Here is a 26,876-nt window from a genome sequence, read left to right as displayed (position 1 = left end):
TCAGTTTATAGAAAACCCTCCCATACAGGCAGGTACATTCACTAACAGTCCCACCACCCCACCTCACAACAATATGGAGTCATTAAGACAATATAACAGGGCTAAACTAATTTGTTCAAATGACAATGCCCTAACCACTGAACTGAATTGCATCCTTAACACTTTCTCACCCAATGGCTACAACCCCAAAAAAATACTAAACGCAGTAAACCACAACCAGGGCACCTCTGAAAAAATAACCAAAATCCTAAAAAAATATGACCTGACCTCATGTTACAGACCATATAAAAAATTGGCATCCCTTATCCACTCCACAAGACCAACCACTTCCCCTAGACCTACCTGGTGTATACCAGGTCCCTTGCAGCTGTAAGCTGTCCTACTTTGGCCAAACAGGCAGGACAGCGAATATCAGAATTTCAGTACACAAAGACTACGTTTGGTTTCACCAGTACAGCCACCCGGGGCTCGCAGATCATGCTCTGGATACACACCACAGAATATACCGCAGCAAGTTTAAATTTGAAAGACTCTTCTTAGAATCAGCCTCAGCCCTAAAAAAATATGCCAAACCTCAACAAATTTGTATGCATGAGACTGCTCAAAATTTGGGAGATGTACAATTTCAGCCCAACGACCAAGAATACCTAATACAGCTTGCTGGGGGGGGGGGGGGGGCACCATCAGGACTTTAGGAAAAACAGTAGACCTCAGTTGCTGTTTTAGTGCCTGCATGCACGTCTTAATTTTATGTTCCCATGAAGATGGCAATGTGACTTTGCTGAAATATAGGAAGTATATATTAAAGTTAATTTTAATTTAAATTCCAGTATATGTTGTGAATTCCTTACGTTATTTAATCATCGTAATTTCTGTCTTATAATCTATATAAAACACATGTAGGGAACAGACAGATGATGATATCTTAGGGGAAAATGCTAATCTGGTTGCAGTGTCTGCAGCCTTGTTTCTTGATCCTAATGTGACTGGGGTGCTACACAGGCAAAACTCCAAGTAAAGCCTTCAGGATCTGATGCAAGCAAGTTCAAACTTTAGTGAATATGTGATATATTAGATTTTTCAAAGCCCGTAAAGAATTTAATGAGTCTGTAAATGGTGTACCTTTGGTAGTGTTTCACTTTTATATAATGTAGTGTAAGCTCTAAGACCTTCAGATTGACAGTATAAATGCCACATTCCAGTGAGATCAGATTAGATATTATTCTGTTTGGGAAGATAGCAGTATATTCAACATGAAACTCTGATTTTGAACTCTGTGTAGATTAGCAGAAAATAAGAATATTTTTGCTGTGTGTTTGAAAGAGTTGCTGAGAGAGAGAGAGAGAAGGGGTTGTTTCCCTAACTTGCACAAAGAGAAGCTATGTTGGAATGCAATTATGACATGGTGGTGGTATTTTTAGAGGCATTCATGCAATACTGTTTATAGTAATTCTAGAGTTGTGTGTTGTATGAGTTTTCTCCCAACAAAGCCAAAAAAATACTTGTCCAAGTAGAATGATCTGACAGAGAGGTAATTTTCAATGCATACAAAAAAAAACAGTTGTTTTTGTTTTCAAAATGAATGATGGCTCGTATATTTTGATGTAAAGACTAAGATCAAATGATGTCTAGAATACTCCACTCCTATTATGTTTTAATGGCTTGATACTGGTTACAATCCAATGAACAAAGCAGTTTTGCTCTTAGACATAATCACAGACTTGGGACTCATAATCCAGGAGGTGAAAGGCAGAGTGTGAAGGAAATTCACTGCTCTTTGGTATCCTATAGGTTACCAAATATCCTATAGTTTGACCTTTTTGAGTTTGCAATCCATTCAATAACACTTCATTTACAAAAACAAATTTATCACCAGACAGAGAGTAGGTCACTGGTAATCCTCTTTTACTACCATGGTTAATTATTTCATGAAAAATTTCGAACATCTCCATCTCCAAAACATCCAACTGAAGTTTTTGGAATGGTACAGTTACACAGTTCTGTATTTAGAAGTCAAGACTTTCTTACAAAGCTGTATAACTGAGAGGAGACCTCCACATAGCCTTTAAAGGAATGCGGAGAACCGACCAGGGCTTCTGACCTAATGTCCAATCCTCACCTTCTCGTGGTGCACCCTGTTGGGTATCTACTTTGATACTGAACGAACGAGGATGGGCTGGCAATTTGGGATTTAGCCGACCAAATTGTATTCTTATTGGTTAAACCAAAATAAAAAATGATGGTACAACATGACAAAATTTCATGCCGGCTGGGGCGTCGCCCGGTTAAACAAGGCCCCCGTTGTTTTCGCCAGGGAACCAGCGAAAAGTCAGCTACTGGAACAAATCTGAAAACAAACCCCAACTCAACATCACCAGAGTTAAAGATCGGTACTATCAACGTAAGAAGCCTGAATGGCAAAGAAAGGGAGCTAGCTGAGGAATTAGATAAGTACCAGATCGACATAATAGGGGTGACTGAAACAAAAAAGACCAAAACTGGTGAGATCTTTCTGAGCAATAAATACAAAATGTTATATTCAGGCAATAACAATCAAGCAAAAGAAGGAGTAGCCATAGTATTCAACACAAAATACGAGGCTAATCTTCTTGAATGGCAGTCAGTCTCAAGTAGAGTAATGTGGGCAAATATGAGAATGGGGAACTGGACAATGAGACTTATTTGTGCCTATGGTCCCACAGAAGGTTCTACTAAGGTAGAAGTGGAGGAATTTTTTGATGCTTTAGAAAAAGCAACTGACACAATGAAAAAGGAAAAGTTGGTCCTTGTTGGGGATCTAAATAGTAGAGTAGGAAATGATTGTGAGACATACAAAAATATTTTGGGAAAATTTGGAGAAAAGAGCAAAGCTAATAATAATGGCAAATATCTGTTGGATTTCTGCTCAGGACATGGACTGGTTATTACTAACACCATGTTCCAACATAAAAATGTGCACAAATTCACATGGAGAGAAGAGGCTAGGAATAAGAAAAGTCTCATTGACTATGTTATTGTTGATAGTGATGTTTTCTCCCTGGTGCAGGACACCAGAGTGTACGGAGGATTTGAAATTGGAAGTGATCACTATTTAGTCTTGAGCAGGATAAAATTGAATTTCATATTGAAAAGAATAACATGTAAGAAAGTTTTAAAGCGAATAAAAGTTGAGCAGCTCTCAGATGTGAACTGTAGACTAAAATACACAAAGATTATTGAAGAAAAAATGAAAGAGTTTGAGAACAGTAACCAAACCTTGGAGATTCAGTGAAAAACCTTGAAGAAAACACTGATTGATTCAGCCAGAGAGGCATGTGGTGAGGTTGTGTGCAAAGATAAAAAAATCAGAACTCCCTGGTGGACACAGGAAGTTAAAGAGGCAGTGAAGGAAAAGAAGAAAGCATATCAAAAGTTCCTGGCAAATAAGTCAGCTTTTACTCTTACAGAATACAGAGACAAATGTAAGAAAGCTAAACAGTGTGTAAAACTAGCTAAACAAAAGTCATGGGAGGACTTTGGCAAGAATATAGAAAATAAATATCAAGAAGATGGCAAAATATTCTGGAGGTTGTTGAAGAAGCTTAGGAATGGAGGAAAGAGTGCTGTAAAAGGAATTAGAGATGATAAAGGTGAAATGAAAACAGGAGAAAAAGATATCCTTGAAGTATGGAGTAATTACTTTGAAAAACTGCTAAATGAAACAAGCAGTGATGACAGCACAGTGATAAAAAACACTGACCAGGCATGCAGTCAGGAATACATATCCATACTCGAAGTAGAAAAAGCCATCAAAGGCTTGAAATGTGGAAAGGCAGCAGGAGTAGATGATATTCGACCAGAAATGCTGAAGTATGGTGGTATAAGAGTCTTACAGTGGCTGTACTGCATAGTTCAGAAAGCCTGGACAGAGGGACGAATTCCCGATGATTGGAGTAGAGCTCTCATGGTACCCATATATAAAAAGGGAAATAAAACTGCATGTGAGAATTACAGAGGTATTTCCCTACTGAGTGTTCTTGGCAAGATCTATGCAAGTATACTTGAGAAACGGTTGAGAAGAAATGTGGAAGAAAAGCTTGGTGAAGAACAAGCTGGATTCAGGCCAAATAAAGGCTGTCAGGATCAGATCTTCACTTTACGACAAATAGTCGAGAAAGCATGGGAATATAACAAAGATCTGTATTTAAGTTTTGTTGATCTGGAAAAGGCATATGACAAGGTGCCAAGAGAGAAGCTATTCAATATACTGCAGTTATATGGTGTGAATGGGACATTATATCAAGCAATACTTAGTCTTTATTTGAGTTGTAAGTCAGCAGTTAGAATTGAAGGAAGTACAGGAAGATGGTTTAATGTTAAATCTGGTGTGAGACAAGGATGTACATTATCCCCTCTGTTATTCATTATCTATATGGATCACATTATGAAGGAATGTGGTATTAAACCTGATATCAAAATTGGAGATGTTAATGTCAGCTCTTTGCTTTATGCGGATGATGTTATACTTCTAAATAAATCCGCTACAAGTCTGCAAGATTCTCTGACTAAATTGAATAGCTGTTGTAATAGATATGGTATGAAGGTTAGCAATAAAAAGACAAAGACAATGAAAATAGGCAGAATCATTGAAAATGTCAACTGTGTTGTGAATGGAGAACCTGTGGAACAAGTAAAACATTTCAGCTACTTAGGCACAATTTTTACTGAAGATGGTAAACTAAATATAGAAATAGACAACAGAATCAGCAAAGCTGGTATCGTGGGAAGTCAATTGACTAAATTCATATGGAATAAAAGAGAAATTAGTCGGAACACTAAATTAGCTGTATACAAGACTGTGTTCAAACCAATTTTAACTTATGGATCTGAGAGCTGGGTCAGAAGTAAAACACTTGACCAAAGACTAGAGACCGCAGATATGAGAGTCCTGAGAAAGATTAGAGGCGTGAACAGATGGCATCAATGGCAATATCATATTAAAAATGAGGATATTAGGAAAGAACTTGACATTGTCAGCATCCAGGAATGCGTTAGCAGAGCTAATCTCTGATGGTATGGTCACTTAAATAGAATGGGAGAGGAAAGATTAGCAAAACAAGTGTTCTCTGCCAGGTTGGCAGGAAAACGACCCAGAGGAAGACCAAGATATAGGTGGATTGATACGGTACAAAGTGCCTTAGACGATAGAAATATAAGATCTGATAATGTTGGAGTCTTGACAAGTAACAGACTGATTTGGAGGAAAATTGTAGATAGGAAGTTAGTAATGATGTAATTTTTTCATGTAGTACTGTCATATCCTGTACACCCCTTGAGGGTACATGGCAGGAATTTGATGATGATGATGATGACTTTCTTACAAAGATCAATGCTATTCATCCTAGGATAAAGTTTGCATTACAAATAGAAAATCAACCATCATAGTATATATATATATCATCATGCATCACCTAAAGAGTCAGGAAAGTAAGATCATCTTGGGAGGAAAGAAGAGAATGTGTATGTAAGTTGATGCATGATGATATACATGCAATAGTGTGTGCATATTCAATAATGATATGAATGACAATAAACATGGTTATGAATCTGCTGAAGGGGGGGGGGGTGTTTTGGTTCAAGCATTTTGAGTGTGTCTGAGGAGGGAAAAGAAAAAGTTGCCCAAGTGAGCCAAGCAGACTGTAGATTTAAGTATTAAAAAAAACAAGGAAGTAACTTGTTATGTCTATACACAAACGGCACAAGCGTTAGAAACAAAGTGGTTGAGTTTGTTGTTGTTCTGGTGAATACGTTGTGGCCCAAAATTGTTGACATTAGTGAAACCTGGCTTTCAGAGTCAGATATAGTAACTGGAATTGAGTATAAAGAATATAGTATTTTTAGGAATGACAGAAGTGATAGGAGAGGAGGAAGAGAAATATTACTAATGATGACTTGAAATCCATAAACCCATGAAAGCAATAATGGCAATAGTGTCGCATATAATAGTTTGAGGCTATCTGGTGTGAAGTGGAGGCTAGGAGGATGAAATGTATGATGAGGTATTGCTACAGACCTGCAAGCTCAGCTGCTGGCAGTGATGAAAGGCATTACCAATTTATCCTGATGGGTACTAAACAAGTAATCATTATGGGTGACTTAAATTATCCAAATACTAATTAAGTAGTAGAAAAAAAACTCATGATAAGAATGAAGGAGAATTTATTAAGCTATTGTGAGACAACTTTCTCAAGCAGCATGTAAAAAAAAGCAACTTGAGGACAAACAGCATTGATCATAGCTTCAGAAGGAGTCTCAGTAAAGAGTGTGACTGCTTTGCAACCAGTTGGTGACAGTGATCATGTCATGCTGACCTGGGAAGTAGCTAACTATGTGGATGTTCAAATCAAGATGGTCACATGCTAAACCATAAAGCTGGAAATTATGTCAAATTCAGGACAATCTTATATCTTTGATTCAATAGTATCAGTTACTGAATGGGAAGGATATCAATAATGCATGAGACACATTGAAAAGATGCTTAAATGATATAGTATTAGAATGTGTGTCTCTAGAGATTGAAGAACAAATAGGATGGGAGTGAAACGGATGTGCAATCTTATTAAGGAAGAGATCCATTAGAAGATGATGTGGAAGGAATATTGTGAGAATAAGAGTGAGGAGGTTATGAAATATATGAAGTGCAGGCCAGAGAAGTTATGAATACTGTATGGAAAGCTAAGTTGGAGTAAGAAAAGAAACTGGCTTCACAGAGTAAAGTCAAACAAACCAAAAGAATTTTATTGTTATGCTGCAAGTAAAAGTAAGAATGAACATAGAAGGTATCCTTGTATCAGAAGCAGATGTGATAGTTCAAATAATGGGTGCTCACTATACCAAGATCTATCAAATTAGTGTATGTTACTAGTGCAGTGATACAACTACATTGGATGAAGACATAGATACATGAGAAGGAAGTTCTAGAGCTGTTGCATAACCTTGATAAGAATTCAGCAATACGCATAGACGGGATAATAGCATGTATGTTAAAGGAATGTTCAGCCAAACTGGCTAGGCCCTTGACATGTTTGTATAAGTTGAGTCTTGGTTAGATCCCATGGAAAGAAATGGTAATGGAAAAAATTTTTGATAATCACATTGCACAAAGACTGATACATGTAATTACTGATCTGTCAGTATCTCTGGAGTGACTGTGAAGATTTTAGAGAGGTTAGTAAGAACTCACATATAGCAATACATTCCTTTACTAAACCCATGCTGTTCCTTGCAAGGGTTTAGTAAAGGGAGACCATCATTGAGCAATTTCCTCATATTTTATGTTACAGCTGAGTTGGATAAAGGAAATGGATACACTATGATACTGTAGGACTCTGATAAAGCATTTGATAGAATACCATATAAAAGACTGTTATATAAACTAGAAAATAAATTATTTGCTAGAATAAGTGGGTGGCTAATGGACAGGTATCAGAAAGTAGTATATGAGTGGTGTGAATGTGTCAAATTTAAGGAGACCACTATTGTTTAATATATATATATATATATATATGTATGATATTTTGTATTTTGTCTCAGGTGGTATGGTCGTTTAAACAGAATGGGCGATGAAAGATTAGCAAAACAAGTGTTCTCTGCCAGGATGGCAGGAAAACGACCCAGAGGAAGACCAAGATATAGGCGGATTGATACTGTACAAAGTGCCTTAGATGATAGAAATATAAGATCTGATAATGTTGGAGTCTTGACAAGTAACAGACTGATTTGGAGGAAAATTGTAGATAGGAAGTTAGTAACGATGTAAATTTTTCATGTAGTACTATCATATCCTGTACACCCCTTGAGGGTACATGGCAGAAATTTGATGATGATGATGATATAAATTCTCATGAAATAAATCATTTCACATAAGTTATTTGTTATTTCTTTATATTATGCTTACTCATTTCCGTTCTTAAAGAATACTTAGTAGCTCTGAATAACATACCATTCACTGTTTAACCTACAATATAAACTATATTTGTAGAAGGTATTTTACCTTGGGTATAATAAATGTTAAAAATACCAAGCAATTTTAAACCTGGTTTTACTCCATTTCCCAAGTAAGCAAACAGACAAACAAGTCAAGTTTGTGCCTGCAAGTGATGCAAGTCTAGCTGATCCTAAAGGTAGTGCAAGACCAAGGCAACTCGTGGTAAAGGTGGAATAAGCTCTGATCACTAATCTTAATATTTACCCTTAATGCCAAAACACATCTCCAAGAAGGGGATGCATGATGTTTTGTATTAAAGGCAAGGGGCCACTACCCAGGCATTAAGGTTTTGGCATTAAGGGTAAATATTAAGATTAGTGATCAGAGCATATTCCACTTTTACCACCAGTTGAATTGGTCTTGCACTACCTGTAGGATCAGCTAGACTTGCATCACTTGTAGGCGCAAACTTGACTTGTTTGTCTGTTTGCTTACTTGGGAAATGGAGTAAAACCAGGTTTAAAATTGCTTGGTATTTTTGACATAAACTATATTTATCAAGAAATGGATAGATAGACTGATTGATTAATTTGTGGTTTTATGGCACAAGGACTCTAAAGGTCAAACTGTGTCAGATGCAGGTTACAGCAGCACATAGTATAAAATATATGCATAAAGTTTGGTATTTACAATGCAGTATCTACATATAAACAAATATCTCTAAATAAATTTAGGTTTTTTAAAAATCTAAAAATGTCGTGCAATCTCTCAGAGTCTGATAAAAATAATTTCTCTCTTGGGTGAAGCACTCACACCCTATGACTAGTAACATGGGCGTTACATTTCCCACACATAGGTGGTTTATTAGCCCTCAGTAAATAAGAATGTGCGTGATGACTGTGACCAATGCAGAGCGTAGCAAGAACAACTTCCTCTCTTCTGTTCCTATTGACTAAGCCTGAAATTAAATGTCTAATCTCATGTAATTTGTTCATCAGTGCTTTCTGCCATGAGTATTGCCATTGGGCAATTAACTTTAATTTTATAACCTGTGCATAGTCAGTATAAGGGACTGTCGAACAGTTGATAGAGAAAGTATTAGCTGATCTTGGAGCTGCATCTGCGATGTCATTTCCCTTAATTCCAAATGTAGCTGGGAATCCAATACAACTGAACATCAAAATTAAGGGTCTTTATTTTGTGCAAGAGTTGAAGCACTGCATGTGAATTATACACTAGAGGGGAGACAGCCTATTCAGCAGATAACAATCCCTGACAAACAGCCCACGGAGGAGACATGATCAACTGTTTGTTAAAGTTGTCTTGCAATGACCTGCATGTTGCAGGAGTGACAGTAAATTGTAAAATCATCGACATAAAGACAATTGTCTACTGTGGGAGGAAGCTGTTCAATAATTGAGTTCACTTTAATAGCAAAGAGGGTTACACCCAAGACAGAGTCCTGAGTGTGACCCCCTCTCTCTCTTTCTGAGGAAATTCCTCTTCTTCATGATATGGTCGAGATAATGTGCCGCCCATCTGGACTTGGAACATACAGCTGGATAGAAAGTTCTTAATAAAAATCGTGTCATAGGCTTTTTCCATGTCGAAGAACACTGAAAGCACATATTCTCATTCCAGGAAACAAGAACATCTCTTATACAGTTTCTACATGGACCAAATGGTTCAAAGTTGACCAGTGTCTATGAAAGCCATATTGCATGTTGGAAAGAAATTTGTCACAAAGAAAAAAAGAAGTCTGGTACTTTAAAAGTACCAGAGAAGCCTTGCATTTACCATTTTTTTTTGAAGACTTTCCAAAGACAGCTACTCAGAGCAATGGGACAATATTATAATGGGATTGGATTCGGGATAGCAATGACAATCGACTTATGCAAAGAGTCTGGAAACTCTTCCTCTGTAAATGTTCTGTTGTATAGTAAGAGAAGATCAAGAAATAGATATTTTTAATATAGTTATGTGAACCCCATCCATGATAGGTTTTATACCTATAGTATATTAAGAAGTAATGTGGGCAGGTTAAGGATTAGGTAATCTGGGAACCCTATGATAGAGAAAAAGTATGAAACCTTTTCAGGCTATTTCAGACCTCCAATAAACAAGGTGGTGATTTCATGCCAGGTGATAAACATCATCTATCACATAAAAGACTCCAGAAGTGGGTTGAAGAAATCTACTGAAACCTTTACCACTAAGACATTACATAAACTGAAATTAAAAGCAAATCAGAAAATCAGAAATTTTAGAATAAGTTTAAGATTATTTCAATTTTTTTTTAAATACAGAAAAACTAATGGTTACTTACTTATCTCTGTCATGTTCTTCATGTATTTCAGTAATTAGGACTCCTGCCTGTTGATTTTCTTCCTCACTTGTTACTGATATGGTTGGGACTGACTTGTCGGCTACTTGACTTGTAGTAGCAACATTTGCAACAGGGTTTGATATCTGCTCAATACCTATACTTTCAGTAACTTCTGTTACAACATCTGCTATAAAAACAATGCATACAGTCTTAGATAAATGCATTTTAAAATATTAAAAAAATTCTGCCTATTATAATTTACAGTTACATTTTAAACTAAATTTCTTCTTTAACTTAAAGAATATATTTTCATGTCCTGAGCCCACTGGGGGGGAGGGGTTATAAGCACATATGTATATATATATATATATTTTTCTTGTAGATGCTTGATAGGATCTTTCTTAAAGATATTTGGGCATTTTACGACTTACACGAAAGTACCTCATGTAAAGTATCCCTCCAGCCTTTTGTGATCTTTTTCACTGTGCTTTTTTAAATTACATTTACATTAGGATATGCATCCACTGAAGGAATTTTTTTTTTTTTTTTTTTTAAATGTGAAGATTTATTAAATATTCATCCATAAAGGACATTATTTTTTTCATTAAACTAAACAAACAAATTTTTTTCCCCAAAAATATTAACACATTTAAACTACCTAAAAATATAAACTTAAAAAAGTAGAATATAATAAAATTAGTTTAATCCTTTATCCAAGTGAGAGCAAACAAAGTTTGCGCCTGAAAGTATCTTCAGGACTGGGGTAAGGTGGTACAACACCAGGACAACTCGTTGCAAAGGTGGAGCAAGCTACCAACACTCCTATCTCAGTATCTCCTATAATGCAAAACACATCTCCTTGCGGATATGTCTAATGTTATGCATTAAGGGAAGGGCCACTACCCAGACTAGTTTCGACCTTTATTGAGGTCTCTTCAGTGGGAGCCAGGCCCAAAGAGTTGCCTGGTGTTGTACCACCTTACCCCAGTCCTGAAGATATTTTCAGGCGCAAACTTTGTTTGCTCACACTTGGATAAAGGATTAAACTAATTTTATTATACTCTAACCAAGTGAAAAATAAACTTTCAACATCTTTCTCTAAATCCAGAGTAATTTATTAAAAAAGGGTGGCACACCATTTAGCAACTCCTATAGGTAGGGATGACCTGCTAATGCTAATGATGACCTGATATCTCCATTTGGGCCTGGCTCCCACTGAAGAGACCTCAATAAAGGTTGAAACTAGTCTGGGTAGTGGCCCTTCCCTTAATGCATAACATTAGACATATCCGCAAGGAGATGTGTTTTGCATTATAGGAGATACTGAAACAGGAGTTGTTGGTAGCTTGCTCCACCTTTGCAACGAGTAGCCCTAGTGTTGTACCACCTTACCCCAGTCCTGAAGATACTTTCAGGTGCAAACTTTGTTTGCTCACACTTGGATAAAGGATTAAACTAATTTTATTATACTCTAACCAAGTGAAAAATAAACTTTCAACTTTTAAAAAAGTAGGTATATGAAATACCAAATTTTGGTATTGATAACCAGGCATATACAAAGATATAGTAAATTTTCTTGACCTTTATTTTTTTTTAACTAGTTAATGTGCTAACTTAAACTGACCAAAACAGATCATCATCATCACAAACCATGGGCTCACTGCCTGTTCGTGTCCAATGCCTCCTGCACTATCTTCTTCTACCTTTCTTTGTCAAGTGCACAGTGTCGCAGTTTCTGTACACCCATTCCACACCAGTCCTTTATATCATCTATCCATTCTCTGTATGGTCTACCTCTTCTGTTTAAACTATCCAAAATACCAAACATAAATGTCTTTATCTTCCAGTCCTCACTCATTCTACAGATGTGTCCAAATAATTGCAGTTTCCATTTTATAATCTTCTGCATTAAATTCTCTTCTGCTTGTATCTTCTGATAGAGCTCTTCATTAGTGATTTTCTATACCCATTCTATTCTTAGAATTTTCCTTTAACAAGTTCTTTCAAATGCCAAAATTCTTTTCCTTGATTCCTTATTTATTACCCATGTTTCAGATCCATACAGAACACCAATAAAGATGCCTATTTCTAGTACTTTTAGTTTTGTTTGCAGGCTGATCACTTTACTTTTCCAGATGTTATCCATCGCCTTCAGATTAGTTCTTCCCTTTGCAATCCTGATCTTTATTTCTTTTTTATAGTAAAAATCATACGTCATTTTACTTCCCAAATATGTGAATTGTTCTACATTTTCTATATCAATTCTATCCACTTGTATCTTCTGTTTCACGTTCTTCTCACCAAATACCATTGTCTTTGTTTTTTCCAAGTTCACAACAAATCCAAATCTCTTCCCTCCCTCATTTAACAGTTTCAGTGTTTTTTTGTAGTTCTCTTTCGTCTTCTTCAATAATAACAACGTCATTTGCAAATCTCAGATTGTTAATTCTCATTCCATGTAGAGATATTCCTTTTGCATCTTACTTCAGTTTGTCTATTGCTCTTTCTAAATGTGCGATGAAAATGCTTGGTGATATTGGGTCCCCCTGTCTAGTATCTCTGCTTGTTCTAAACAATTTTCCCCAATATTCTAACTGCTGCAACTGAATTCTGATAAACATCTTTTAATATAGCTATTAGTTTTTATCAATTCCATAGGAATGTCACTTTCTGGTCAATACTGTCAAATGCTTTCTGAAAATCAACAAAGCAACTATGTTTTTGTTTTGTCTCCTAGCTTTCTCTGCTATTAACCTAATTGTCAAAATCTGTTGAATTGTAGTTCTATCCTTCCTAAATCCTGCTTGCTCGTCTGCAAGGTATGTTTCAAATTGTGTTCTCAATCTTTCTGTCAATATCATCATCATCACTTTACCAAGGTGACTTGTCAAGGCAATTGTTCTATAATTTTTACATTCTAGCTTATTTCCTTTCTTGTATAATGTCACTAATACTGATTCCACGCACTCTTACATTTTCCCTTCTATCCATATCATTTTATTTCCAAAACAGATCACATCATTGTAATTAACTGACAAAGCCAATTCTTCTTTGATATACAACAATATCCCATCACAAGCTAGTCTAGGAACTTTTGGAATTCTGTGCTCTTTTATTTTTTACATGAACAGTGTAATAGGTGAAACTGCAAACAAACCACTCATATTTGAAATAGAAGAGATATGTCATACAGTTAAAAAAGTAAAGCAATGGGTTCAATATTCTATTTCATTAGAGCAAATGCAACAGCATTGTAGACTCTTCACATACTTGACCTCACTTTATATAGGTCAAAGAATTTTCTAGAAATAGAAGCCTGAGAGGAAGGGAAGGAAAAGACAGATGGAAATATGTGATCTACAGTAACGGGATACATGCAGTAAGTGAAAATGGGCTTAATATACATTTTTACAGAATTTTTTGTGATTTGGTGCTTAATGCATTATATAACTAAATGAGTATACCATATGATTAAATTATATACAAAACTTTTTTTTTTTTGATATCAGAGTGTGTCTTGGGCGTAATTAATCAAATTGTTGGCTTTGGGCTATGGTACACTGTGGGCTATGGTCTGTGCAGTTTGGAGTCACACAGAACCAGAACAGTAAACAACAATTAAGTGACAGTAAACTAGGTGATAGCCAGGTGGGCAACGGTTAATTGGGTGACAGAAACTTAACAAAATTTTTTGCATGCTTAGCAAGCATACAATTTGGCAGATTTTTTTTTTGTAAATATTGGTAAATTATATATAAATATAAAAAAAGTGTTTTCACTATTGATATAATTAAGAATTTTTTCAGTACTATTTTTCACTTGTTAAGACACAAACAAAAGCTCAGTAATAATAATTGCACTTAGCAATTTGTTTCATTTCAGAGATAATCAAGAGTTTAAAATTTATTTAAATTAATTTAGATGCTACATATACAATTTGCTTCATGTTACTTATAAATATGCCAAGTGTTAAAAAAACAGTCCTGCCAAAAAATAGTATACGATTAAGATTATAAATTTTGAATAAATACCTTTTATTTACTTAGAGTTGTTTTTTGCACATTGTAACTATACATTGACAAAAATATTGGAAATAATGTGATAAAAAAAACAACCAGTATTGATTATTCAATGAAAGTCAAAATATCTTGTGAATGCTTATTGAACTATATAACCGCACAAAAGATAAATTCCCAAAGAAGAGACCTTACACAATGAAGCTTAGAAATACTTCTAACTCATTTTTGAAAATGATTCACTCTTATACATACTTATTTTAGATTCACAGTAAGTTCTTCAAAAACGAATTCTCTGAAAACAAATTTTTCAAAAGCAACTGATAGGAAAAATATAACAGAATATTCACGTGGTATTGCATTTAACTTTTGTTTTAATGTATATATATATGAAACATGTAAATATGTTTGTTAATTACAAAATAATATTAATAAACGAACTAAAAAACTGTATTTTTTCTTTATTTTATCATCATCAAATTCATGACATGTACCCACAAGGGGTGTACAGGATATGATAGTACTACATGAAAAATTGACATGATTACTAACTTCCTATCTACAATTTTCCTCCAAATCAGTCTGTTACTTGTCAAGACTCCAATATTATCATTATCAGATCTTATATTTCTATCGTCTAAGGCACATTGTACCGTATCAATCCACCTATATCTTGGTCTTCCTCTGGGTCGTTTTCCTGGCAACTTGGCAGAGAACACTTGTTTTGCTAAACTTTCCTCGCCCATTCTGTTTAAGTAACTATACCACCTGAGTTTAGCTCTGCTAATGCATTCCTGCATGATGACAATGTCAAGTTCTTTCCTAATATCCTCGTTTTTAATATGATATTGCCATTGATGCCATCTGTTCACGCCTCTAATCTTTCTCAGGACTCTCATATCTGCGGTCTCTAGTCTTTGGTCAAGTGTTTTACTTCTGACCCAGCTCTCAGATCCATAAGTTAAAACTTATTAACACTGTCTTGTATACAGCTAATTTAGTGTTCTGACTAATTTCTCTCTTATTCCATATGAATTTATTCAATTGACTTCCTACCATACCAGTGTTATGTCCTGAATAATCAAAAATTGTAAAAAAAGATTAATTCTATTCAGGAACAACTATCTTTAATTGTAGGCAGAGAATGTTGTGCTTTGGCAAGGAAATAAAAATGTACATTATAACTTTAAGGCGAAACTGAAGAAATGTTTAGCATAAGAAATGTGAGACTTAACCCGTTTGTACAGAGTCAAATAGAGGAATTTATATAAGATTATAATTTAATTAGAGTATCCCATTTTATGTATTGTATGAAAGCAAGTTGAGTATAAGCTAAAGTCCAAGGGTCACACTTTAGCCGTCCATAATAACGTATGGCCTAAGGGAAAGAGAAATTATAAGGAAAGCGAAGCGAGAACGCCACGCGCACGTGGATGAGTGCCATGCGATAAAAAATGTAGCTAAGCACGAGAATCTCCGAGAAAAAAAGGGAAGAATACAAGAGTCAAGCTCCTCACACACGGGGCTTTTTGGTTCCTGTTTCCTGCACTCGTGAACGTTGGCTCACGCTCTCTGCCAACGTGAAGATTCCGGGTCGGCCGTAGAAGTCGTGAGAGGCTTATCGATGTTTGCAAGGCAAGGCTAGCTATCTCTTCATAACAGAGTAGCTAAGCCATATCGAGTGACCGGTAATCCAAATGTGTGCCTGCAGTACCAGAGAAAGTCCAGAGTGGCACATCGCCTTATCGACTCGGGGAACCAGGCCGTGCTGTTATCGTAAGTGATCCGGAGAATCGCAGAACAAAGGTGCCTTGATGTCCAGACAAGGCTGACGACAGAACAGAAAGTCATTCAATGGGACGGTAATGTAGAATGTTAAAGTATCTGATTTCTGAAGATTTGAGTGAACTCTATGGGTTAATTTGTGTATGGACATGCTGTAGAGAACTTTAGAGATTATCCCAATTTGGCAGTGACCTGTCCCTGTTTTGAAGAATGTCTCCCTAGAAGGGATCTGTGTGTGAGACAACTGAGACATATGGTGAGATATGAGTAGTGATCAGAGAGTGATTGAAGATAATGTTAAATTAAGCCAGAAGTTTGTATGTTTATAGAAAACTCTGTGGATCTAGTTAATTATGCATGTATTCTTGTGTTAGTAATGATATCAGAATTTTACTAGGAAAGTGATTATGTTAACCATGTGCTTTAATTTTCTCATGTATATCTTTTAAACCTAAATAAATATGTTTTATAGCATTCACCTCAATCTAGCCTGTCTTATGAATTCAAATAGCCACTCATAAAATTATTATCGAACCTAGCGGGAGGGATATATGAACATAGTTTGATTCTCCAGACCACGACTGCATGCAAAGACAAAGTGAATCGAGATTAGTTGAATAAGTGTTAGAAAGTTCATCACTGTGTAATACTCTAAGAGAGCCACCTTGGATAAGAGTCTCATCTATCCTATGTATTGGCTGGTGCAGCAAAATATAAATTCGTCAATATTTAACAGGCGGACTGTCTCAGAGGTTATATTTTAAGGCTTTGTCCCATACTTAGACAAAGCCCTTATGAATGAAAGAATTACATGTGACTAAACTTAAGAGCGGCCTAAATTTTGGTTTGTTTAAGGATAGGAGGGTGATAGCTGATTTGCTGGATTTATTGGAAAACTATTACAGAAGCTAGAAGGGAAATAACTGTGTATGAGTGAGTAGTGAAACATACAAATATATATAGATAGCAAAAGGTAATAAAAAAGGTATATAACAAATGGCACAGTCAGCCGGCAGGATGTGATTGGATCCCATAATATTAGTAAATCGATCAATCACAGTGAGTAGGTCTTTGAATACATATCAGGCGGTCAGGAGAATATAGGGAAAATTAGAAAATGTGAATATTTCTGTAACATATTATTGTAAGCCAAGATACAAACATGTCTCTACCTACAAGCTCTAACATGAATGACGAAGAATTCTTTAGAACCATAAATCCACAGCAGGTATTCCCACAGTTCTCTGGGGAAGACACCTATGATGTGGTTGCCTTCTTTGAATATATTGAGAAACTAAGAAAGATTGGCCGCTGGAGTGATGTCCAGCTACTTGTATTACTAAGCAGCAAATTAGTGGGGAGGGCCAAGACATATTTCTACTCATCCCCGACCCTGAAAGAAACACTTGAATATAATAGGTTTAAAGAGATTCTACTCTCACAATTTATTTTCCAAGGTTAAGAATGTAGGGCCCAACCTATGGAAGCTCCAAAAGATGGCACAAGGAGATAGAGAGAGTGTATCTGACTTCCATGACAGAATACTGACTTTCTCGAACGTCTCAAGTGAAGACAAACACCACTTGGATTGGGCTATCTACTAGCACTTTAGAATGGGTCTAAAAAGGGAATTGAGAGAAACAGCTTTTAGAAGAGAGATATCCAACCTGAAAGAGTGTTATGCAGCAGTAAAAGAAAAAGAACAACTGCTCGGAGACATATGTCCCGCAGCCAATGTTGGATCCCTAAACATGATTAAAGAAAAAAGAGATGGCAACAGGGATCCTAGTACTGTAAAGGAATGTCAGGAAAAGAAGGAGAGACAGAAAGCACAGAAGGAAAATGAGGAGAATAGAGCAGAATCAGTTTGCCAGGTTACTGTTAACAATCCCACTCTAAGCAAAGTTTGCCAGTTGGTTAAACAAGAGGTGGAAAAACTACGTCAACCCATGATGGAACGCCTCAAAGCAGTGCTTGGCCAACTGATGACAAACTCTGCAAGAACCCAGGAATATTGTTTAACTAAGGATGAGAGAACAACTGAGCTAATCCACAGAGAAGTAGAGATGTCACAAAAGCCGGTACTAGACAAGATGGACTCTATAATGCAAAGGTTGGTAGAGTTATCCACTCGAGAAACTACAAATGCTCCTTTGTCATTGGACGGAAAATATGACAGGGGTAATCACAGAGAAATCCCAAGGTGCTACAAGTGTAACAAACTGGGGCATATTGCAAGAAAATGTTATGCCAGACAAGGGAATCTGAAAAGAGACTATCAGAAAGAGTATAGATCTCACATTTGCACCAGAGATAGAATTTCAGCATTTCTAGTCGAATATCATCTACTCCTACTGCCTTTCAACATTTCAAGTCTTTGATGGCTTTTTCTACTTCAAGTATGGATATGTATCCCTGTTGAGTGTTTTTACCACTGTTCTATCGCTGCTTATTTCATTTAGCAATTTTTCGAAGTAATTACTCCATACTTCAAGGATATCTTTTTCTCCTGTTTTCATGTCACCTTTATCATCTCTAACTCCTTTTACAGCACTCTTTCCTCCATTTCTAAGCTTCTTCAACAACCTCCAGAATATCTTACCACCTTCTTGATATTTATTTTCTATGTTCTTGCCAAAGTCCTCCCATGACTTTTGTTTAGCTTTCTTACATTTATCTCTGTATTCTCTAAGAGCAAAAGCTGACTTATTTGACAGAACTATTGATATGCTTTCTTCTTTTCCTTCACTGCCTCTTTAACTTCCTGTGTCCACCATGGAGTTCTGATTTTTCTATCCTTGCAGACTACCTCACCACATGCTTCTCTGGCTGAATCAATCAGTGTTTTCTTCAAGGTTTTTCACTGAATCTCCAAGGTTTGGTTACTGTTCTCAAACTCTTTCATTTTTTCTTCAATAATCTTTGTGTATTTTAGTCTACAGTTCACATCTGAGAGCTGCTCAACTTTTATTCCCTTTAAAAATTTCTTACATGTTATTCTTTTCAATATGAAATTCAGTTTTATCCTGCTCAAGACTAAATAGTGATCGCTTCCAATTTCAAATCCTTTGTACACTCTGGTGTCCTGCACTAGGGAGAAAACATCACTATCAACAATAACATTGTCAATGAGACTTTTCTTATTCCTTGCCTCTTCTCTCCATGTGACTTTGTGCACATTTTTATGTTGGTACATGGTGTTAGTAATAACCAGTCCATGACCTGAGCAGAAATCCAACAGGTATTTGCCATTATTATTGGCTTTGCTCTTTTCTCCAAATTTTCCCAAAATATTTTTGTATGTCTGACAATCATTTCCTACTCTGCTATTTAGATCCCCAACAAGGACAGACTTTTCCTTTTTGATTGTGTCAGTTGCTTTTTCTAAAGCATCAAAAAATTCCTCCACTTCTACCTTAGTAGAACCTTCTGTGGGACCATAGGCACAAATAAGTCTCACTGTCCAATTCCCCATTCTGATATTTTGCCCACATCACTCTACTTGAGACTGCCTGCCATTCAAGAAGATTAGCCTCGTATTTTGTGTTGAATACTATGGCTACTCCTTGTTTTCCTTGATTGTCATTTCCTGAATATAACATTTTGTATATATTGTTCAGAAAGATCGCACCAGTTTTTGTCTTTTTTGTTTCAGTCACCCCTATTATGTCGATCTGGTACTTATCTAATTCCTCTGCTAGCTCCATTTCTTTGCCATTCAGGCTTCTTATGTTGATAGTACCAATCTTTAACTCTGGTGATGTTGAGTTGAGGTGTGCTTTCAGATTTGTTCCAGTAGCTAACTTTTCGCTGTTCGCCCTGGTTCCCTGGCGAAAACAACAGGGGACTTGTTTAACCAGGCGACACCCCAGTCGGCATGAGATTTTGTCATGTTGTACCATCATTTTGTATATTGGTGTAAGCCAATAAGAATACAATTTGGTCTGCTAAATCCCAAATTGCCAACCCATCCTCATTCGTTCAGTAATCAGGTAGATACCCAACAGGGTGCACCATGAGAAGGTGAGGACTGGACATTAGGTCAGAAGCCCTGGTGGGTTCTCTGCTAAGTGGAGGTCTCCTCTCAGTTATACAGCTTTGACCCTTAAGCACCCCTTCTTTATTTTAATATTGTGCAATTATATATTTTCATTTTTAAATCATTTTCGGACCACTTTTTTTTAATCGTCTCTTTCTTAAATGATTTGATCTATTATTCTGTCACCCAGATCTTCAGCACCCACTTGGCTATAGCTCAGTTGTCCGTGTCCAAACCAGAACTGTACTCATTTCTACCACAAATCAACACCCTACACCCTTTTGTGGGTTTCAAGGTGCACTGTGTAGGGATTTCGAGAAGCAGCTGCACGTGTTCCAATGAGCTTAGTACTAAGTGGGGGAATTATTTATGCCATTTCGGATGAACATTTTCCATGAAAATATTTGTAGAAGACACATACTGTAGAGACCAGACCAGACCAATCATATGTGTGAAAGTGGGGGGGAATGAGTTGGTAAGAGATGGGTCATTAATAAATCTGACTGCTCTCCTCTGTATGGAATCAAGCAATTTGAGGGAGCTTTTGGGGGGGCCCACCCATATGTGGGAGCAGTATTCAATGATTGGAAGATTTGTGATTTGCATAAGGTTAATAGCTGTTCAGCATGAAATAACATCTTGAGCAAAAGAGAAATCCTAGTGTTTTAAGAAGCTGAGAATGCAATGGTTGTTATGTCTTTATGCCAGGAGAGGCTTGATGTCAAGGTAATTCCAAGAAGAGAAATCTCAGATTGTCTGGAAATTTGGGTATTGTCAAAAATAATACTGGGAGAAACTGGTTCTTTTTTTTATGAGAAATGAGACAATACTGGGTTTTGTTTGCACTGAAATTGATATCAATGACCTACTATATATCAATGAAAATATTTGTAGAAGGTCTGAATTAAGGGCAGTGGTGGTTGCTGATCTGTAGGTTGAGGTGAGTAAGGTTTATCAAAAGAGAGTGAGGAGTGTAATGTGCTGTTCTCTGCAAAACGGGGAATGGGTTGGAGGTAAGTTGAAGTAGGTCATTGATATATAGTAGGAAGAGGGCTGGTGAGAGGACAGAACCTTGAGGAACCCCAGCATTAGTTGAATGGTGAGAGGATAAGGAGCCATCCACCACCACACATAGTGAGCGTCCAGACAGAAAGCAGCTGGCAATCCAATTACAGAGGTCTTGAGATAGACCAAACAATGGCAGCTTGCTTAGTAAGCCCTTGTGCCAGACCCAGTCAAATGCCTTGGAAATACCAAGTCTAACTGCTTGCGATTCGCCAAACTTCTCCATGGTATTTGACCAGAGATGGGTGACATATGTGAGCAGATCTCCTGTTGATCGGCAGGGATGGAATTCATACTGGCAGTCGTTTATTAGACAGGTAGCCTCAAGGTAGTGTAGGAGTTGGGAATTGATGATTTTTTCCATTTCTTTAGACAGGAGCGAGATGGGGGTGGTAGTTGGATGGCAGTGACTTGTCGCCCTTTTTGGGAATGGGTTGAATATAGGCCAATTTCCCGGCTGTGGGATAGTATACCAGTGGAGTAAGACAGTATATATAAGTGACATAGGACAATTGGAGGAATGCCAGGAGACTTTTTTGTGTCTAATTCAGACAGTATTTTGCTGATCTCTTTCTGGCAAAAGGATATGGTGGGCATTGTATGTTGGGTATCTGGAATGGTTGGGGGGACATTTGCCAATGTCGATTGTGCATGCACTGGAGGCAAAGTGTGAAGCCACGAGATTAGCCATTTCTGTAGGAGATGATGCAATGGAGCCATCTGGATATGATAGAGGTGGGAATAGCGTTGGGCAGAAGTTGCGGCCAACTGCTTTGGCAAGAGACCAAAAGGCTCGGCTGCCATTTGGACAGGCTGCTAATTTCTTGCTCTTTTGAACTCTGTTCTAGAAGCATTGATTGTTTTTTTGCATTTATTTTGGGCTTGGGTATAAGCTCTAGTAGAGGAGGATGGGATTCTTGATCTGAGTCAGTTATGGTATGTTTGCTAAGTATGTTTTTTATTTGTACTGCCTTGGCACATCTTTTGGAAAACCAAGGTTTAGTTAGGGAATGGCAGGTCAGAGTACTGTGGGGAATGTATGATTCCATGCCAGTGAGGATTACTTTGGTTATGAGTTCAGTGCATGTGTTTGGGTTGGAAGGTCGGAAACAATACTCTAACCATGGGAATGAGGCACAGAAGTTGCGGAGGCTGTCCCACCTGGCACTGTTATAATGCCAAACAACTCTTGTTTGGGAGTGGCTGTGTAAGTGTTGTTGAATGGGGAAGGAGATGAGCACTAGGTTGTGGTCAGAATTGTCTAGCGGGCCCTCTACATTTACTATGTATTTGGAAGGGTCACTGGTGGGGAAGAGGTCTAGGGTGTTTGGAGAGTGGTTTGGGTTATCAGACATTCTGGTTGGCATCTGAACGAGTTGTGTAAGGTCATTAGTGATGCCAAATGTTTCAGCATCTCTGCCTGCAAGATCTGTGCAGCTGGAGGAGGAAGCCAGTTGGTATTGTGTGCATTAAAATCTCCTAAGAGGATGATTTTTCTGTTGGGAAAGTGGGACTGGAGAAAGTCGATTTTTAGAGAGAGGAAATTAAAGAGTTCAGAGTGGTTGGTTGCATTTGGGGAGCGATAGAGACAGCATATGAATTTGACTGAGTTGGGTAGGGATATTTTCATTCAGAGAAGATCAATTTATCTGTTATATTTTAATTTAATTAGTTTAATTTTAGCCCATTAGTTTTAATCCATGAATATGCGACTGTATATGTAGAAGGATTCCAATTTAACCATGCACACTACTGTTTTTTAATTCAATTCCTATTGTTGTTCGATAATTCTACTGATGATGTCTTATGATATATAAGACAAAATATTTACACAATAAAAAAGTTATTTACTGTGGCATATGTGTTTATTCTATAGTTATATTATTATATGGGCAACCAAACCATAAAAGCAACCAAATTATTTTGCCTATTTTTATTAATGTTATGTATATATATATATGTTTTACATAATCCAGAAACCCTGCTCTAGAACTAAACATGGAATGTTTAATTAACATGTTTTTCATGCCTAATTTCAGCTAAGCAATCAGTATAATCATAATATCTGAGGCAGTATTAGAAGAAGAAGCTAGCAAACACGTGACAGTGACCAAGTATGTACTTTGTCTGTGGTTGAAAGAAACAAAGACAGAAATTTCTTGAATATCTTGAATGGACAGAAGCCGGTTGTTCAGTGCCAAAGAAGACAAAGTCAGTCATGGCACCTGTGTTTTGGGATGTTAAAGGCATTTTGTTTATTAATTCTCTTGAAAAGGGTAAAACAATAACTGGGGAATATTATTTCGATCTTTTAACCAGACTAGATGAAAAAATTTGTGAGAAAAGACCTGGCTTGCAGATGAAAAAAATCATCTTTCATCAGGACAATGCATCTGCACACAAAGGTGTTTTGGCAATTGGAAAATTAAGGGATCTGCACTATGAATTGTTGGAACATCGACCCTATTCCCCAGATTTGGTTCCCTCTGACTTCTATCTCTTCGTTTTTTCATTGTTAGGTCGAGAACTTTTAAGACCAAGATCGTATGATAAAGGTGAACTGAAGAAGAAGGCATTGATAGCCAATGAGTCTATATGTAGATTGTGCAAAATTTGATGTAGAATTTGTGGAACTGTAGTCGCTGTTTGATGGAAAAAAAGGATTTGTACAAAGTGGATGGACTGCATCTGAATGATTTTGGTATTAGGTGTCTGGAGAGAGCTTTGTTCACTGAGCATGCTGATGTGCAAATTCAGGGAAATTTAAGCAATTAGGGTGGAAGCAAGTGACTTTGTGTGAAGGCACCCACGTAGCGAGTGAGTGTGAGAATGACCAAGTGAAGAATCTAGTCTCTCTCAAGCAAAAATATTGAATAAGGTAGTCAATTCAGAAAGTTAAGGTTGGGTGGAGGAATTTTTGGCATTAGTTAGTGCAACGTCGCCAAAAATTATAGGCATTAGTGAGACTTGGCTAACAGCAGATGATGTACTAACACGGATTGAATGTTTAGGGTTTAGAATTTTCAGAGATAAAGAAGATAGGATGGGGAAAGGAGTACTGCTGATGATAGCAGATGAATTGCAACCAAAAAGAATAGGAGACAGATGGGAGGGTGGCTGTTCATTTGAAGCAATCTGGTGTGAGATTAAGACCAATAAGACAAAATACCCAGCTGGTTGTTGCTATAGGCCTGAGGGTTCCACAGATGATCTGGAAGACATGTATTGCCAAATTACGAGGGTGGTCTGAAAAGTTCTTGGTCTAACAATGAAAAAACGAACTTATAATTTCAAAATTATTTTTATTTTTCAACATAATCTCTCTTAAGACTAATACATTTATTCCAGCGATGCTCCAGCGCCATTATCCCATCCCTGTAGTGGGTCTCAGTAAGTTCTGCAAAATACCCCTCTACAGCTGCAATCACCTCTTGATTCGAAGAAAAACGCTGACCAGCGAGGTAGAGTTTTAGTTTTGGGAAGAGACAGAAGCAGAGGGAGCCAAATCTAAGGAATAGGGTGAATGATCCAACAATTCATAGTGCAGATCCCTTAATTTTCCCACAGCCAAAACAGCTTTGTGGGCAGGTGCATTGTCTTGATGAAAGATGATTTTTTCTTCCAAACCAGGTCCTTTCTCACAAATTTTTTCTCTAGTCTGGTTAAAAGATCGGAATAATATTCCCCGGTTATTGTTTTACCATTTTCCAGATAATTAATAAACAAAATGCCTTTAGCATCCCAAAACACAGATGCCATGAACTTCCTGCTGATGGAACCGACTTCTGTCCACTGTTTGGATTTTGGTGTGTAACGGTGAATCCAAATCTCATCCATAGTAATAAATCGACGCACAAAAATCAGTTTTACTCTTGTTAAAATGCTCCAAGCACTGTTCAGAGATTTTCATGCGAGTGCGTTTTTGATCTGCTGTGAGCAAGTGTGGCACTCATCTTGCGCAAAGCTTTTTCATTTGCAATTTTTCATGCAAAATATATCCTACAAGTTCTTTTGAAATGCCCATAATCTAAGCAATTTCACGCACTTTGACTCGCCGGTCATACAATACCATATCATGGACTTGATCAATGATTTCTGGTGTTATTACACTTTTTGGACGTCCATCACGTGGATCATCTTCAAGGCTGGTACGGCCACGTTTAAACTCGACAGTCAATTTCTTAATTGCCGAAAACGAAGAAGAGTGTCCATAAACTTTTATGAACTTCGAATGAATTTCTTTTGGTGTTAAACCTTCTATTACAAAGAATTTTATAACCGCATGATACTCAATTTTATCCATTTCAAGGTTTGCTTCAGACAGCTGTATAAAATCAAAGTCCTTGATAGAATGACTTGCAATTCCATATGAATGCTTATGGCAGATGTACCAACTTAGAAAAAAAAATCTTGCCGATAGTGTTGCCATCTATGGTCGAGGCTGAGAACTTTTCAGACTACCCTCATAGTACAATGAGTACAAGTTGAGTGATTATTATGGGGGGGGGGGGGGGTTCAACTATGGAGATATAGAATGGAAGGAAGGAAACAAAATTTATACACCTGCTGGGGGATAATTACTTAAGGCAGCATGTGATAGAGTGAACTACGGGTGGGAGATTACTGGACCTGGTCATAGGATCAGAAGAGCTATCCATAACCAAGGTGACCACACTGCTGCTGATTGGTGAAAGTGACCATGCGATCCTGTCTTGGGATTGAACAACATGAGGAATGTTGTTCAATCACTTGCGACAGGCTTAGGAAGAAGCCTAAATCTGTGCATGGTATAAAACTCTGCAGGATATGGATGTTAGTAGCGCATGGGAGATAGTTAAGGGTCATCTAGAGGAAGAAGTATTAAATTGCATACCTAGGGTAAGGAAGGTTAATCAGGTAGGAGTTTGATGGATGAATAATATCATTAAGCACGAGCTGCAGAAGAAGAAAATGCTGTGGAGGGTATATAAAGAAAAAGGTGCCCAGCAAAACTCATGAACAGTACAAGGCTCAGGCAAGGAAGGCAAAATCAGATGATGAGAAGAATTTAGCCAAGCAGGCCAAAAGAAACCCCAAAGAGTTTTTTCATTACGTGGCAAGTAAGAAGAAGAATAACTATGGAAGATTAACCTTAATGAGTGATGATGGTCATGAGGAGACAGAAGCAGATAAAATAGTTTATTTACTGAGTGACCACTTTGCAAGCATATATTGTCATACTGAGAACAGAGGTGGATGAATTGGAGGTTCTAAGGATATTGCAGAATCTCAATGTAAATACAGCTGTGGGATTAGATGGGATATCAGCTACGGTTTTGCGAAAATGAGCAAAGGAAATACCTTTGACTAAGCTGTTTAATTTAAGTCTTAGCTCTGGTAGAGTTCCAAGGGAGTGGAAAGAGGGCAAAATTCTTCCTTTGCATAAGGGAGGTTCTAAGACTTCAGTAGCAAATTATAGACCAATCAATATCCCAGGTGTGGAAGTAAAAGTACTAAAAAAATTGGTAAAAAAGAGAATTCAAGAACGGGTAGATAAAAATACAATACTGTATGAGGGTCACATGGCTTTGTGAAGAGTCAGTCATGCCTCAGTAATTTACTAACTTCCAGATCAAGGGGGTTCGTCCCTGGAAGATGAATAAAGGTGTGGTCAGTAGGGGTGTGAGGACTAGATTTTTT

General features: G+C 37.1%; 1 protein-coding gene across 3 annotated transcripts in view; it reads right to left on the bottom strand.

Annotated features, from left to right (window-relative positions):
* Positions 1-26,876, bottom strand: part of LOC150106811 (nucleoprotein TPR-like) — an 826,699-nt gene that overhangs the window by 63,191 nt on the left and 736,632 nt on the right. For 2 of the 3 annotated variants that reach the window (XM_090393327.1, XM_090393329.1), the window contains exon 51: positions 10,293-10,479. In XM_090393327.1, the coding sequence (XP_090249453.1) occupies positions 10,293-10,479 (187 nt within the window). The remainder of the gene's footprint in view (positions 1-10,292; positions 10,480-26,876) is intronic. The other variant, XM_090393328.1, reaches the window with a different exon arrangement.

The sequence above is a fragment of the Typopeltis vanoorti genome, chromosome 5 (assembly GCF_054136105.1).
Source record: "Typopeltis vanoorti isolate ZY-2024b chromosome 5, IOZ_Tvanoo_1.0, whole genome shotgun sequence".
In the NCBI taxonomy this organism is placed as follows: domain Eukaryota; kingdom Metazoa; phylum Arthropoda; class Arachnida; order Uropygi; family Thelyphonidae; genus Typopeltis; species Typopeltis vanoorti.
The sequence above is the reverse complement of the archived record's forward strand: the minus strand, read 5'-3'. Positions and strand labels throughout refer to the sequence as shown.